This window comes from Apteryx rowi, unplaced genomic scaffold, assembly GCF_003343035.1.
Source record: "Apteryx rowi isolate R43461 unplaced genomic scaffold, aptRow1 scaffold_425, whole genome shotgun sequence".
NCBI lineage: Eukaryota > Metazoa > Chordata > Aves > Apterygiformes > Apterygidae > Apteryx > Apteryx rowi.
The window spans coordinates 332,262-350,253 of record NW_020450678.1 but is presented as its reverse complement, the minus strand read 5'-3'; the positions used below and the strand labels follow the sequence as shown (position 1 = coordinate 350,253).

Below are 17,992 nucleotides of genomic sequence, written 5' to 3'. Positions count from 1 at the left end.
TTTCAAAACAGAACCACAAGACTGAAATCTCACTGCAGGAGGATTGCATTCTGATTTTTACTAATGCATTTGAGGTATTGTCTGCTCGAAAATGCTTACAGCCTAAATAGACAAGAGCAACCAGGAATAAAGCAAGGGAACAAGARCAGAGAAAGGTAGCCTGACCTCCCAGGCAGGCAGAGTGCTGAAGTCTGGTTCCAAGTGCAATAGATAATCCTGCCTCTGTTTAATTTTCCTGATGTATTCTCAAAGTCTGTAAAACTTTGATATTTTTTGTTGGCATCAAGTATTATTCAGGAGAGGATGGCTCAAAAGAGGTGTTGAATTTCAGTGAGGCCACATATCAACCCATTGCCAGTGACTGAAAATTATAAATGTCTGAGGGCTATTCAGTAGCTGTCGACTTCTGTCCAGCTACCAATTAACACCACTGGTGGCAGCCTTAGTGCAGGTGAAGAGCTAATAGATCTGAAGAAAGCCACCCTTACTTCTTCATGATCATTATTTTTAATCAAATCAAGAACAGCTTGAGACAGCTGGAATTATTATACCTTCAGTCCCTTAAACTAAGGAAAGTTATTGCATGCAGGTGAACTCTTTTCAGCTTCTGAAATACAAACTCTAATTTTCAGGACTTGCTCTTAATGAAAACAACTACTTTTTAAGTTTGAACACCACCTTCAGAATTATTTCCCTCTCATCTCTCTTCCCCTCCTCTTCCCCTCAAACTATCTCCCAAAATATTTCAAGTCCTTGAGATGTTGTTTGTAACTGTGATTCAGGATTAGTGTTAAGAAGAGTTATTTAGGAATTTCAGTTGCTGAGTGCAACAAGTGTCTTTCAGGAGTAACTGGAATAATACAGATATTCTGGGTGACAATGGAAATGTTTGTGAAGAATTTATAGAGTAGGTTATAATATCTAAGGCTGTGTGCTTTTTTTAAAAAATTGCATCTGGGCAAAGAAATCATGAAGCCACATTTCAAACTAAAACCTGATAGGTATCCCCTAAAGAAAAAAATGTTTTAGAATATAGAAATTGGATCTTACCGAAAGCTTCTCTAGAGCAGATGCTTGTACTTTTCTCAGCTATTTAGAAAAAAAAAAGTATATATGTTCCTTTGTAAAAAGAAGTTTTCATTTAGTTTGCTCATTCTTAGGCCCCTTTCCCCTAACCAGAAACAATCCTTCTTCTGCCACCTGACTGAGGAAGGTCTTTTGGGTCTCAGAGCAAGGAACGTGACATATAATATTATCTTCAGTGTGGTCACATGTTTTTATTCACACTATTATATATACTCAGCTGGCAGGGCTTTTTTAATAAATGTGCTGAAGCAAAACTTTTCCTGAACTGAGGAATACAAACCCATGGGAGCAACGAAGTCATCCTACGGTCCCAGGGGTTTCCAAAACAGTTTTACTTTGATCCTGTGTTCCTTTCAATTTTTTATTTATATTGATGATATTTAGTACTTATCATTAAAAAATTAAGTTTTATTATTTTATAGCTTATAATAAAAAACAAGAGTTAATAAGGGAAATAGAGATGTTTAGACTAGTTTAACCCTCTTAAAGTGTTAAAAAGCTGAACGCTAGATAACAAAACAGCCTTGAAGTTGGTACTCCATTCCCTTAGGCTAATTTGAGAATCCTTGTCTTTCTAATTAGGCAAAACAGTTCAAAAGAGAGATTTTCACTAAGTCTTAGGTAAGTGTAGGTGCTTTCTAGGTTATGTACTACATGAAGTTAGCAGCCAAGTTCATAGATATCACATACATTCTGATAAAATGGGGAGAAAAAAACAACAGGAGGCATTCACTCACCTTCTGATGCTCCAAAAAGTTACTATTGGATTCTGAGGAGCTGTATTTTCAGGGAAGGATCTTGTCTTCTGAGATCTCAGGCATGTCTGCAATGTCTACAATACATATGCAGCACTAGTCTGCTTATCAGTGTGGGCATACCGCAGCCATCTTCAGATTGCATTACCGATGGCATACTAGTGGCCGGTCCATGGAGATCAGTGTTGGCCAAGCAGGTGAGGGTCTGCCTCCCCTCTCGGGTGGGTTTTACAATCTGTGCTGAGCACTGTGCTGCTTGGGATGTATGTCAAGGCTACCATGGGTACTGGTGACTTACCATGACTAGTTAAAAGTTTGCTTAGGTATCAGATGCTGCTGGGACGGGAATGTAAACCTGACCTGAAACTGGTCCTTTCTGCTGATATTTCTAATCTGCTGATGAGATTAAAGCTCTGTGTGGGTCTGTTAAGCTTTGTCTTCAGTGGCAGAGAGATGTTCTTTTTATATCTGGATAACTTCCTGGCATAAACTCTAGCAAAGACTCAACGTAAAAAGGACTGTTTAGCAGTAGTTAAAATGAATGCAGTACTGACTATCTGGAACTAGCTCAACTAGTTGCACTGAAGAAGAACCTACAAAAGGCTTCACTGAGGAGCGATAATGTGATTGCTTTCCTAATCATCGCTCTGGCCAAACCATCTCTCTTTTGCAATGAAGACAAAAAATTAAGGGATTATAGTTAAAATTAAGAGATATAGTTAAAATACAAATGCAGAAGGAAAGAAAAGACAAGGTATGTTTTGTTCCCCAGCTACTCTGAAATTGCAAAATCTTCCTTGCGCAAAAATGTTATTCTGAAGAGGAAAGTGACAAACTACGAGAGTTGCTGGGACAAGGTCAGGTAGTGATATTGCATCACTATTTTGTAATTAATGTTGCTGAACATGACCTAAACATGTTGTGACTTCTGTAAATTATTTTTTAATTTAGACTGCTTCTTCTCTTAGTCTTCAATAAGTTGTGGTTGGGAAAAAGCCTGCACCATTCCCTTCTCTCAGTCTCCTCTCTCCTGTTTTTTCACGTACACTTCTTTTGTGTTTGGCAAACCGCTTTTGTAAACACACAGCGTCATCCCAACATGTACACAGAGTACAAGATGGTCACACATCAACAGGCAGGTTTTATAAGGAGAGTATTATTTTGGTACCACACRCTGGCATTGGCAGCTTCTCAGACTGACACTTGACACTGTAATTCAGCTTTTCTCACTTTTGTTTTTATTACATAATAAAATGATACACTATCAAAATGATTTATTTGCTGGAATATGGTCAAGGTCTTTTTATTTACAACATTTTCACTAGTTTATAARCATCTTCATATGAAACCTATTTTCCATGTATCTCATTAGATGATGGTATCCAGCTTTAGTGTTCTGTTTTGTGGGGGGGGTTTTCTCTACTTTCATATGTGTGCCAGGTGCTGCAAAAACAAATAAAAAAACAGGTTCCTGTCCTGTTGTGCTTCCAGACTCAGCAACAGATGACAGTAAGCAAAGGATTTCATAGCTAAGCATGTGCATACATGTGCTCAGTGCAGCCACAATAATGTTGTTATTGTTTTAGCTTTTTAATACATATTTTACCTGTGAAATTTTGAACAGATAAATCTTTTTCATGAGACAATGGAAGAGCGCTGTATGTTAAGCTGAAGTCACTGACCCTTGCCATTTTATGAATAAAAAGTGACAAGGAACTTCTTGCCTCACTCAATAAAATGATTAATTGCTACAGTGATTTACCAATTTCATGTGTCTTTATCTGCATCAGGGTTCCCTGTAAGAACATGTGCTGTATCAGTCAGTGAGACATGCAGTGCAGATACTGGACAAGAGTGCAGCTTCAAACAGAATGCATTCTACCAACAAGAAAGGGAATTTTATTTTCTTGTACTTATCAGAAGCTTATTATTATCATATATTAAAGATTAAAGATGTTATCGGCATTTATTTTTAGCCATATTATCTGGTCATGAGCTGCATATGTTTGAATGGGGTCATGGACATAACTGGAGTTCAGGAAGATGGTCCAAAACAGTCCAGTCTCTTGTTGCAGCATAGCACCTAACACCAGCTCTATTTGCAAATTCAGCGTAATGATTTGTAAGAAACTAGGGTTGGAGATGGTCAACAAGCCATCAACAAGGCCAAAAGGAGGAGCCCTGGCATGGACTGGGGAATTATTAGGAATTATTTCTTCCCTGTTGTGATCTCCCAGATCCCTGTTCAGGTTGATTCTGATGCTGACCCTGTACAAACTTCGGTCATCCGAGTTTATTTAATGGAATTCTGGGGTTGGTATAAAATCCACCAAAATTAGTAGATTGGGAGAATTTCAGTGATTTCTTTTAATCTCCAGCATATTCTAATCCAATAGACACCTGAGGTTGGATTCATCTCACTTAACTTTAAAAGGGTGCAAGGCAGAACAGTGGACAGTTCTAGTACTCAGTTCATCAGATCCATTTTAGATAGTTACTTGTGGATGATACAACTCACACTCTGACAGTACCTGTTCATTGGTTAAAGTGAGGTCTAGAAAACTAGTTTAGAAGTAGAAGYCTACATAATAGATACCTAAAGATCAGTAAAATGAATCCCATGCCCAAATCCGAGTTGTCATCTCTTTTTTTTATACTAGAGTTTCCTACACAGCTCTCCATAGGAAGTCCTTGTATACTCACAAATAACCTGGTATGAGCATTTAGGTACCTAGCTCCTTTTTGTTTCTGACATGGGTAGAGAGGTGAGCAAACTCCACTTAAATCTCTTGAAGGCTCTGATCCATTAACTATGCTCTGATTTCACATGTTACAGATGGCCAACACTAACACAACAGCTATAAAAATTGTCACTTAAAAAAATGATGTTGGGGAGAGCCCTGGAAATTAACTTGAGCACTCTGGGCTCTCTGATAGCAGCAAGTGAGTAATTTTTAGGGTTTGTAATATGTACTTTTTTTACCTAAAATAGATACTTATCAACCTGATGTGAGAAACACATCAGAGTCAAATACAGCATTGCATCTATTTTTCTGATTGCACTTGGTGGCCTCAAGTCTTTGTCTTTGGGACAGAATAACTGGAATAGTAATTCTAAGCAAAACTATTGTTTCAAGTTATGAGGAAGGAGTCAATCTCTGAGGAACAGTATCTGGTACCTTGTCTTATGAGGTTTATTAAAGTGTAGTTGTTATCTTAAATTTTCTCCTAGTAATAACAAGATCTAAGATAATCTGCTTGGTTTAAAGAGAAGACAGACCACTAGACTTATTAATGAACAGTGTTGAGTACCAGCTCCCTGTGAATAGCAGTATTTTAATATTAGTTTTTAAATGATACCATATTTGTTTATAAGAAAACTTTCAAGACTTTATATGTTTGAGACTCCAAAAAGCTCATTTTTAATGTCCTCCTGTATCCCTTTTCCTAAATGTTTTCAAAAGTATTTATAACAAATTTGGGGTTACTCATAGATCATACTATTGGCCACATCTTGGGAGTCCTTTTGCGATATGAACTTCAGTGAGTGTGTCCATATGCATGTACTCTCCCCCAACACTTAGTACATTTGAATCAGTGCTGATATGTACAAGCTGTTGTCCTCTGTACAAAGTGAATTTTAAGCTTAGCAGAATGAAATGGTTTTATTTAAAAGCAGCATATTTAAATGCAATTACTGTTTCTTCTTGTTCCTATGGTTATACAAAGATATTGCACCTTTACCTTAAACAATGCCTTGCACAAAGTGATGTGGAGATCTAATCAGTAATAGCACCTAATCACTAGTGAGTGATCATTATTTATTATGCAGTGTAATGTGTTTTATTGATCTGTGTAGTGTAGTAGATATACATGTTTCTTTCTCATAATATGTGGGCCCAATATCCTTAGCCAGTGAGAATAATGTATTATGTAAAAAGTAAGAAAAGTCTATTAAAAATGCCCACTGTGTTATCCAAAGAATTTAGCATTTGCTAGTTTGCCAGTCAGCCAAGGTTTTACAAGAGTTATTGTCATTTTGATTTTCAGATGAGTCATTTGGTATATTGCCCCCAAAGGCACCTCATTATGATTCAGTGCACAGCAYATAACATTGCTTAGGCTTTCGGGGCTCCATGCAATGCGAGTGGGGGTTGCAGTTGCTCAGCACTCTGAAGCAGCAGCATTATGCTTAATTGACACCTTTGATGTAGCCCTAAGACAGCACCTGCACCTCCCACTGCTGCTTTGAAGACGTCAGCCTTACGCAGAAAAGGCTTCTGCTTATGAATCCTGCATTGCATTCAGCTCACTCTGTGAACAGCCCTGGCTATCCTTAACTAATCCCACTGCTCCTCATTTTTGCTACAGCTTGGCTTAGTACAGAGCAGGAATTTTGCTGCTTGCTATTATCAGGTTAAACACTAAGATTTTGTCCATGTTAGAACTCATAGAAGGTAAGTCAAATGGCTTGTTGATATCCTAGTATGTAAATATTCTCCTAAGATGCAGAATTTGGGAATCTAATTGTTGATTGTTTGTCCTGATGCTGACACATATGGACTGTGATACGACAGTTGCTTGTTTAAAGAATATTTACATATATATGTGATACACGCTTTGTAGTATTTCTTTCAGTGCTTTAGTGTGAACATTATTGATAGCCTCTTTTGTAATTACTTTGTAGTAGAATTCTGTCCTCTGCTGGTGTTATTTTGTTAATTTAATGGATAGTGTCACATGCATGCAAAAGATGCTTCTAAAATGAAAAGCACTGACATATTTGAATGAGCTTATCTMTTTGAGAAAGTGATGGCTTGCTGTAACTCAGACTTGAGATGTTACATCCAGTTCATCTGCGTCTAGAAAGGTCTTTTGAGTTAAGTCTGAGGTGATGTTTGGGTCAGATAGTAATGCAAAAATCTCTTCAAATGAGTGAGTGAGCGACAGCAAGCAGTTGATTTGTTCTTGCAAGCAATACAGCTTTTTATTCTTGGTGAGTTGCACTTGAAGTCATAACTAAATGGAAGGAAAAGCTTTAAATACAGCAAATGTCTGTTAAGGATAAGCACAAAGTGGCTTGATTTGCAACACTTTGAAGTGTAGGAACAGTACAGTTTAAGAAGACATAATAGTGTCCTCTGTCGTTGACTAAACAGTCTCTTCAGATTCATTATTTGCTTAGACTCTATATAAAAACTGGTTTCATGAGATTCCAGACTCCGAGGAAACAGTTCTTTTGTGAATTACCTTATTTAATGTTTAAAACATGAAAAAAGCAAATGAATCTGTTAAAAAAAGAATGAGAAGAAATGAGATATGTTGATTTAATTATTTCTTTGCTTTTAATAATGCCTTGTATTTATTTTCTCAATTTATTGTCCTCTTAGTGAATGGAACCCCTGGTAGCCAGCTTTCTACTCCCCGCTCTGGGAAGTCTCCAAGCCCATCTCCCACCAGCCCAGGAAGTCTACGGAAACAGAGGGTAAGGAAATAAGGAAACTGATTTCTGAGAGTGGCTGGGTAGGATCTGACATAGCCATTATTGGATAGCCTTCTCCCCAGCGATTCCTTGTATTTAGAATTATAGGGTGGAAGAGCTTGGATACAATCCTTGTTGTGTTTGTACAACATTCTTAAGTGGAAAACAACTGTTCTGTATCCTTCAAAATGCTAAATATGCTGGGAATTGGTTTATCCTTGAGGAAAAAAAAAGGGATGATTTCAAAACTTTTTTTTTTGTTTCCTTTTCCAAGCATCTCACAACTGGAAGAAAACGCTGATGTTGTCAAAGTCTTTTTTTTTTCTTAATTTGCCATAGGCATTATATCACTTGCAAAACCTACCACAGCTTTGATTTTAAAACAAAGTGAAAGAATGCTCTGTGGAATTTAGCTGTGATATCACAGCCTTGTGCAGTAAAGCAACAGGAGACTCTTCAGGCACCTTGCTGGACCAAAGCTGTTAATAGCTGTAGGTTCCCACTACCATCATATGTAGAGAATCTATAATGTACCTAACCATCCAGAATGATGGTAATACATACGTTACTGCTGTAACTATGTAGTAGAATATTACTGATCCAACCCAAAAAGCTCTACATGCTGATTTAATTAATTGGAGCTATTCAAAAGCAGTGGGACACACATCTATTTATCTTCTCTTCTGATATTTTCTAAACTGTGATCAGTTGTTCTCAAAGAAAGCTTCCCTAAGGCAGTGCTGTATATTCCAGACTTCTGTTTACAAGTACAGTTGGAACACATTTTTTCTGCCTTTTTAGTTTTTAAATAAAGACATAATTTGTGTCTCTTGAAAGAAGGAGATTATACGCAGAATTGACAGTGCTTGACTTTAGCAGTTGGTGCAGWCCTGATGCCCCAGATATCCAGACCAGCGGTAGCTGGAACATGGCATGAGTCCTTTCTCGCCTGAATATCCTTCTTTCTTTCTCATGGATACCAGGGAGCAGAGGAATTGTGCATGCCCAAGTCTTATCCCAAGCTGGGATGCTGCCATGGGATTCTGTCATGACTCGCTTATTAGATCTGGAAGCTGACTTGAAAGTACTATGTGATCTTACAGCATAGAGATAGCCACTGCGTATCAGCTTGAAACCTCAGGATAGTCATGTTTTTCATTGTTTGGTACACAGTGAGTAAAGATGAAAGTTTCAGTTGAGTAAGTTGGTACTAAAATCTTCTTGAATGCAATGTCTTCCTCACCTGTTTGCTCTTGCTCTCAAGGCTCATGAATGAGTCATTAATAAGTCATTGAAGAGGGAAGAGTCTTCCAAATGAATTATACATTGATGATGTAAGGGTGTCTGTTAAGATGTATGATATCAGTATATAGTGGATTTTCTTTTGTTCTAAGGCTTTCTCTTTTCACTGGTAACCCTCCAAAGCTTCCTTCCCCACCACTGATGCTTTTATCCCCACAAGGAATAAATGTTTTTCTGTTAACATTTGTGAATGGATGAACGGGAACCGTGTGGTCAGCACCACTACACACAAGATGTGTTTGTCCACAAGGTTTCCTAAATGTGAAGTGGAAGGCAAATGGGTCTCTTCTAACCAGGTTCTCCATGTGGAAATATAACAGGATCACTAAATGGCAGTCTTATGGATGCAAAGGGCTGTGTAGTGGTGATATAATCACATTGCTAAGTGTATAGAAAATAAGTTTTGAAATAAATTACAGGAGAGATAAGACATTGTATAAGAGTTGAATTTTGCTCTCAGATATTCATATCAAGTCCCATCGACCTCAGTAGGGGATATTTCATGCTTGTCTGGGAACAGAATTAAGCCCCAAATGTCACACAGAGGAAGAGAAGAAGAAGGATAGGCAACCACGTTGTTAAAGATGATGACACCTTATATTTTGAGGCTTTATTGTAGACAAAATATATTTGTACATATGAAAACAAATGTGAAAATACATTAAAACAATGTTATTTAGGTTGCAAAATCCACTGCTCCGAGGTTAAGGAATGGAAAGTTTACAGTTGCCCTGAGAATTTAATTCAGGTCCTTTCATATTTAACTTGTGAAGTGAATGAGCAAAACCATGTGATTGTGTCGTTAAAGGTCATAATGTGTATTCATATGACTAAATCAGTTGTATGAACAACCATAAAACAGTGCTTACTAATCTTAAATTTCTTGTGTTAGCAGTCAAAAATACTGTTTTGTTTTGCTTTAGTGCCATCTTTTGTACATATCCATTTAATATTTATTTAGAGAACAAGTTATTTTATGTACCATATTGTCATAAACCAAATTTGAACCCAGAGCATTTTGTATTGTCTTCAACCGCTTGAACTGCAGAACTGACTAGCCAGCCACAGGAGAAGATTTGTTCCCTAGGAGATTATTGAAATATGGGTGTCATGTGATGGGTATACAGGAGAGAAGGGAAGACTAGTTTGACTGTCACTCTTGTCCCCATCTTGAGAAGTATTCCTGCCCATGCCCAGGACAAGAGCATTGGCAGCTAGATCCATGTCCTGGGGTTGGAGATCATGGTTGGGTTTCTGACCAGTATTCTCTCTTGGAGTCTGGGAGAACTAGTGCTCTAGAACTGAAATAAGATGCTGGGTTCTGGGAATGCCAGCTCAGCTGTGTAATTAGTTGTTTCTCTGGCTCTCTCTCCATCTGGTCATAATTAGAGAGTGCCTGTCCTCTGTCATGCCACCAGGTAAACAGGGTGCCATTGCTATGTGCTGGATCTGGAAGACTAGAATCGAATCAAGCATTGAATCAAGCGTTGAATCAAGCATAGCCGGATTACCCTTGATGTAACTGATAGATCAGCTCTTCAGCATCCCCATTCGAGTGTTATGAGGGAGCTGTGGGCTTAGCTCTTAAAATGCTCAGGGGTGTGGGCAGGCTGTCCACGTTTTTCCTGAGAAACACAGGTGAGAGAAAGTCATGGGTTTGAATTCAGTGGCACAAAAGCAAGGAACTTTCAWAAACTGAGTGATTTCTCCCTGTGAATAGTGAAGGCCTGTAAAAAAAAATAGAGATGGTAGAATTTTCCAAAGAAAAAATTCCTTCTAATTATAAAATGTATTAGGCAACTTAAATATAGGGGTTGCTGCCCTTACTTAGTAACATTTAATCATGCATCTTTTTAAAAAATTACATTCTGGCCTTTGACAAAAGGCTTTGCATTGACTTCAGTAAGACCAGGAATGTTACTGTGGTGCATATACTGTAACCATGAAAACRATACTACTGTAACCCTACAGATACAATTTTAAACCCTCCAGAGCCAGAACAAAAAAGACAGTTTCATCCTTTGTCACTTGCTGACATCCGTTCTCACATGGCTGGGTTGTATCCAGAAATTGGAGTTATATATCAATAATCTCAGGTAAAATTTAGCCTATACTTGAGGAAGGTAAGATTTGACAGTATAACTAATAGTCCAGATTAATTTTATAGGTGTAAGACAGACACTTGAAAGTCAACTAGTAATCATTTGATCTTTTCTGTTTTTCAGCATCCTAGTATTTAAACTTGTAGCCTTTGTACTATAATTACATTTTCATATAGTTAGGTTTTCTTATATTCCTTATTTTGAAAATAGAAAATAAGATTTTTGTTTTTATGTTGTTACATACTTAATTGGGTATATCCACAGAAGACGAAAACATCTACAATTCAGGTTTATAGCAGTTGAAGGAGAGAGTTTTTTTACTGTACATGTATATAGTTCTACTGCAACAGAGTATGATTAATGGCAAGGACTCAGAAAAGGTGACATGACAGTCATAATAATAAATATGTATAATAACCCCCTCATCTTAGTTTACTAGCTTTTGTAATAGTTCTTGAGTTTGTTTTTCCACTGTTTCGTAGTTGGTGTCATTACTTCAGTTAGAGTATACTGATTGCCATTATTTTAAATATATTTTTTCTATTTCACTGGCAACTACAATCAACAGAATAATAGCAAATTGAGTTTAAGGTACCTCTTGACTAATAAGACAGAAAAATTGAATTTGATATATGTAACGAGTTTTTGAGTTGCATATGTCCAAAATGTCTTTTATTCATACAGAAAGTGTTTTTTTCTTTTTACTGATCCATTTAAAATAATAAATGGATTCTCCTCATATTTTTCTAAACAATGCTGTTTGGCTAATTAGAGGCAAGGAAATTTTTATCAGAAAGGAAAATTTTCAAAAAAGTATCAAATATTTAAAAGTGTATGAAGGGACAGAGAATATGATCTTGAGATCTTGTGCATGATTTTACTTTAGACCAACCATGCAGATATAAAAGTAAACACAAAATTACTCAAGATTTTAAAAGTCAGTTCTCACAAATGTCATCTTTGTAAGTTCCAAATACATATTGTTTGTATTCAGAGGAGTAAGCAAACAGTCACCTGGAAGATATCATTCAAAAGTTTGGTGAGTTATCCTCGCTAGCAAATCAGAAGATTTTTTTCTGTACTGCATATTAGAAATACCAAAACTGGATATGCACAAAAGAAATTTTAATAATTAACTAACTAGTTACTATTAAAAATGAGATAGGCTTGTGTGTTTAAAATTCTTCCTTTGTCTAGATTGTTCACACAGAGATTTATTTAAGATTGGATTTTCTGAAGTGTGTGCCAGATTAACATGACTGTTACTATATATACACATGCCTATTAGCAATTTATGTGCAGAATGAGCAATCCAAGGAATTAAAATCCCCTTTATATCATGCCTGCAAGTGAAACATAAGCCTTCATAGGTTATTTAGACATTTGTAAATTTGTAATTTTAAAACATTCATTTTAAGCAGTTCATGTTTCAAAGCTTAGCTTTCAGGTCTTTTTGTTTATTTGTTCATTTTGTCTCAGTTATCTTCCTGTAGTTTAAAAAAACGCACAAAGCTCAAAACCGGAAGCTTAGACCAATGGTAAAGCCGGTCCCATTAGCCTTTCCATTTTCATGTGCTCTTGTATTTTTGCAGACCTTGCCAAGGTCTTTGTCTTGTATATGTTTTGGTGTATTTTGTAAATATGCTTTATACTTAAAGGATCCCCAGAAACAGCTTAAAGGTATCAAAGCTGCTGTAAAAAGGTGTGCTGGGGAGGGGGAAAGGACTGCAAAGCCACCAGGCCAATCAGCACCTCTCTAAACCAGCCTCTTTGCTTAATTCACCTTGCAAAGACAGGACTCGATCCTCTGCTGCTTCTCCTTGGTGAACTTTCTCTTTCTTTCTTCGCTGTCGTGTATCTTGGAGAAGGCTCTTGTACTGCGCAGGCTGAATGGGGCAGCGCAGCATCCTCAGACACCTCTGGCATTTGCAGATTATCCCATCAGCCAGAGGGTGCTTGCGCTGAAGTGGATCCATACACTCAGATTCTCTCGTTCTGCTGTCAGGAGCTGGTTGCCTGGCTACCATCAGAAAGAGCCGGTGACTAGGGCATTTTACATGCTGTCTTTTTACCAAAAAAAAAAAAAAAGTAGAAAAGACATACCACTGTCAGATAGTGCAATATATATAATGGCAGTATTCAGTGCCAGCATTCTGGGTTGTTGGATCCACACTATATGACCAGGGAGTGGCAAGTGTTGATTACCTTATATTATAAGGTAAACATTTACTTTCCTACTACTGTTTGTGAAACAAAAGGGGTATATATTTTATTTTGAAAAAGGGAAAGGATTAAACTGATACTGCCATGTTTCCAGACAGTTAAGAGACTCTCCAGAACAGCCAAACATTGTTTTAATCGTGTTTAGTAGGAAGGAATCAAAGAAGAAAATACCTGCTATTTAAAATATTTTGTACATTCAAACTCTAGATTTATTTACTAGCCACGTGTCTATTGATTAAAAATTCAAAAATCTGAATATATGCAACATGTGTATTTACTGTTTAAAAGTATCTTTTGGTCCACAGTAACAAAAGATTGTAAGACAGTTTCAGTGCAACAAATCAAACACAATAAACAAATCTATACTGCACTTCATCTTACAGGACCTGTATCGCCCACTCTCTTCGGATGATTTGGATTCAGTAGGAGACTCAGTGTAAAAGAGAAAATGGAACAGTGTTTATGGTTTGTGATTCGGTGAAGGTTTAACATTTTAAAAGAGAATAGCTGCTAATTTACAGTAACAGTGAATCACACAAAAGAGTTTTGCATATTTAATATTTAAAACATGGGGCCAAATTAATTCTAAAGTGTGGGGGCATTTTTGGCTTTACCACTGCTTTTAAATGCAAGAATTTGTAATGAATGAGCCATTGAATATGTCCATCAAATACAAAACAGCATTGTGCACACTGTGAGGGATGAAGGTTGGATAAGGTGAATATAACGCACAAATCCATAGTGGGCACATTTATGAATAGCACTCTTTTTATCATCTAAGGTACTGATTATATGTTCTGTTTTTAACATAGGTATCTATTCATTTTGATRTGAACACTTAATGAATGCTTTGCTTTACTGATGAATAGGTAAAACTGCAGAAAAGAAAAAACCTACCACATTAAACTGATTTTACCATGCTGCCTGATCTCAATACACACATCTGGATCTCTCAAATCTCATTCTTTTCAGTGTTTAGTCTGTTTATCTAAACAAAAAGAAAAGGAAGAAATCTTGTGTCTGAACAAAAAGTAAATGGTTTCAAAGTAATGTTAAAGTTATTTTTACTGTATTACAATTTGATGACAGAAGGATATTCACAGGCAACATGAATGTTTTACCTTGCAAGAGCTGTTAATACTGATCATCCTTGTGTTGCATGGAGAAGTAAATATGGAGAGAAATATCTTAAACAGGAAATATGTGGGCCTGCTGGCTAGCAGCATACACACAATCTGACAAACATATGATGACACCTTTTGGTAAAACACATTTGGCCTGAGAAACTGATCTTTTTTTCACTTATGTTAAGGACAGGAACATTTTTTTTGTTTGCTATAATAAGACTTTTTATGCTGTTTCTAAATCAGTCATTTTAAAATGGAAGCATATAGAAATGGTGGAACTGTGGATCATCCTCCTATTGACCTAATTTCTCTATTTTCATAATTTATAGAGGTGGTCATTTTGTACAGCATGAATATGCAAAACTCCTTTAGTGTTAAGTAGATCATGCATTATAACCAGTTGCTTAACAAATATCTACTAATTCTATTTTTCTGCTGCTTTATTGTGCAAATCTTAGTCAACTACTCTAATTTACATAATAATAGCAATATTTCCAATTATATGTTGCAAATTGATTTAATATTTATCTGTTGTATTTAAGGCCATAGTATAGTGATCACACACTTTTACTGTCTTACCATTTCCTTTCAGTATCTCAAAAACTAATGATTTTAAAATTAGAAATCAGTGTGATTCTGACCCTCAATGAAAATTTGTAAAGAAGATATTAGTAATGATTTAATATATGTTGAAATCAGGAAAATTTACTTAGTAGGAAAAAAATGTTTAGCCTCTGCATGCCGACTTTTAATGTAGTGAAATAATACACTTACTTACACTGATCTGTYCATAATAAAATTCCACAGCTAAAAAATGTTGGCATGTGATACTATGGCTTCACTGTATTATTAGCATTTTTTTATGGAGAATATTTACAAAAATAAAAGGGCAACAGGATACAAAACTTACCTTCTCTGTTTCCGATACTTGGTTCTAGTGTCACCTGAAGAAAAAGTCATTGATCTGGCAGGTTTGCTGAAGCAGTTAGGTCATTCCATTTTAAAATGCATGTTTTGCCATTCCTGCTTCAAGACTTCAGATTTAAAACTGCTTCCAGCAATATGAACAGTCCCCCCCCCATCCCCAGTCAAAAGGCTGTCCTTTCTACTGGAAAAGTTCACAGCTGTGAAGTTACTTGTATCTTTGCCTCTTAGGAGAGTATGCCTTTGTAAAATATATTACTCAATCCCAAGAAATGCATATTAAGTAAAGGTGCACTGGGATCAGTTTCCAAAAATTCAGAGAACTCCTCTGCACTGACTTCTGGAGGATTGCTTTTGTCTATGAAGAAAGTAAATTTCAGGAATTTTATTTTTCCTCCCCTCTTCCTTATAGACTACTGCTGCTTAAAGCAGTTTATTCAGTATGTTTGTTCTGCACAGCTTGCCAGCAAACGTGAATTCCATGGCTTTGCTTAGCTGTGGAAAAGAAAAATGGACCTTGTATCAGTCATTGTTATCATAGCGAGTTTTCCATCAAGACTGTTTCAAAGAGTATGCTAGTTCATAACATTTAATCATTTTAACATATGACTTGTATTAAGGGGCTATTCGGGGGCAGTATGTATTATTAATATTTCATCTAAGGAATGAAAGTCCCTTAGAGATTGAAAAGGTACACTGTTTATGGACTTTGAGATCCCTTTTGTGTGGAATGTAATTCCCATTATACATGAGCAGAAATGATATGTTTCTTTTGGGCAAGACCAGAAGGTTTCAGTTTATTGGTGAAACTGAAATTGTGTTTCTTGATACTGTAGATCTGCTTGCAACAGCACAGGGTTTAGTTTGTCACTAGATTTCATCAACTTCATTAAATAACAGAATAGCTTAAGCAACTTTATAGTGTTTGAACCTCTTATAGTTCTCTGTATGCTGCATTATTTGTGCCTACTATAAGGTGATTATGATGTAGCTAGAGTCTTGTATAGATTGTGAATGCTTTGCTTCTCCTTGAGCTTTATGGATACTTGTGATTATTTCTCTAATGCTTTATGCAACTTTCTGTTATTTTTCTCTCTTTTCTTTTATGCAACAAACAGTTCACATGTGAAGCACAGAATGTATGTGTGTATATGTGTACGTTTATATGCACATGCACACACACACACACACACAAATAGGTATAGATTAGTGGTTTTGAAATCTGTGCACATTATGTCACATTTGCAGCTTCTTTAAATGAGTGTGTGTGGAAAATGTATTACGGGAAGCTGTTCATGTGGTGGGGTTTGCCATAGCTCTGTCAAAGTGAACGGAGCTGTGACAGTCTGTACTTGCTGAGCAACTCCCCTTTGGATTATATACAGTTTTAAGAAATCTCCTGTACAAATGAGGACTTAGTTCTGCTCCATTTTCAGTTAATGGCAAAATCATGATTGACTTCAAGGTGGGAAGGATAGGGCCTTATGCATGGAAGTATACTGACACAGACTGAACATTAATCATAAAGTTAAAACGATATTCTTTTAACATGTATCTCCTTATGAAGTGCAGTGTTCTGCAGTGCAATTATTAAGTCATCAAATATTAGAAAGTTCTTCTGTAGAAATCTGTTGTAAAGCCTTTAACAGTCAGACTCTAATGTGAATATTGCTTTTCAATTTGTAAAATTATTCAGGGACAACACATTATATTTAGTTATTTGCCCTTTAAACCATTTTCACAGGGCCTATGTGGCTGCAAAATGAAAATTCGGAGGTATTAATATAAATATGCATCTGTCACTGTGAATATATATGTGTATTGTAAGAAAGGTTACATAATATTAAACAGCCTTGAAGAACACGAGTTGATATTGGTTTGTTTAAAAGTTGAAATAAATAATAGTATTTGTTTTTACAGTTTCATGTTTCACACTATGATGTGAACTTTATATAGTGTAGTATGTTACAGAAAATGTCCTCCAACTCTAAATGTTAAAATGAATTAACTGCTATAGAAAAGAATCTTTAATGAACCCAAGTTTACTGTTTTGTCAAAAAACAGTTGAAAATTGAACAAATATAAAATCTGTAAGGTGCTAAATTACCTCATCACTTGAAAAATACCTAGATTAATGTCATCTGTGCTTTTTCTTGTATCCAATTAATAGTATACAACCAAATAGAAGTTTGTTCTTAATCTAATTTTAACATTCAGTTTATCTGTTAGTGATGGGATGATATCTTGTAACTATGAATGATAAGTAAAAAAAAAATCCTACATCATGCAGCCAGCAGTAGCTTTACATGTAGATAAAAGTCAGCGAGCAGTTATCACAGCCCTTCAAAATGGGTGTGATACCTCACAGGAAAATCCTGTGTTCGGAAAGCCATGCTTTCAGAGCAGAACAGATGCTCCGCTGAGCTATGTTTGCTGTAGTGACACTTTTTGGCTGGCTTGTTTTGCCTATTTCACCTTGCACCTGAATTTTCAGAATGGCTGAGTGCCCTTAACTCGCCATTGAAGTCACTGGATGTGTAGATACATGTATTGTGTATGCACAATTTATAGAGGGGTTAAAACACATGCAATGCACACACCCATTTTTGTATGCATTTTAGTGTCTGTATTTGTGCATGTTGATTATATTCAAATTTGCTTAAATTAATCCTCAGCAGTGAAGTATGAAAAAAGATATACTGTATTCAGTGTGTACTTGTTGTCTGATGTTTTAAGAGGTAATTAGTTTGTGGTTTCCCTGCAATACAGTGTTTTGGGATTTAAACTCTAGTGAAAGAGGAGCTAACAATGTTTCTGCTAAGGCCTCTTCATTTTGTTAGTTGCACTATGATATTGTAAATATTGGCACATTTACAACATAAGTTAAAGATTTTACAAAGTTCTGCATACAATTATTTTTTTTAAAAAAGTGCTTGGATATTTGCTTTTTCAAATATACCATTTTTGTATTAATGTGATGCAGCAAACCAA

General features: G+C 36.2%; 1 protein-coding gene across 4 annotated transcripts in view; it reads left to right on the top strand.

Annotated features, from left to right (window-relative positions):
- DCLK1 (doublecortin like kinase 1) overlaps positions 1 to 17,992 on the top strand; it is a 245,684-nt gene that overhangs the window by 173,349 nt on the left and 54,343 nt on the right. For 2 of the 4 annotated variants that reach the window (XM_026076071.1, XM_026076070.1), the window contains 2 exons: positions 7,232 to 7,326; positions 13,334 to 13,390. In XM_026076071.1, the coding sequence (XP_025931856.1) occupies positions 7,232 to 7,326; positions 13,334 to 13,390 (152 nt within the window). Of the gene's footprint in view, positions 1 to 7,231; positions 7,327 to 13,333; positions 13,391 to 17,992 lie in introns of those variants that run through there. The other 2 variants (XM_026076067.1, XM_026076068.1) reach the window with 1 other exon arrangement.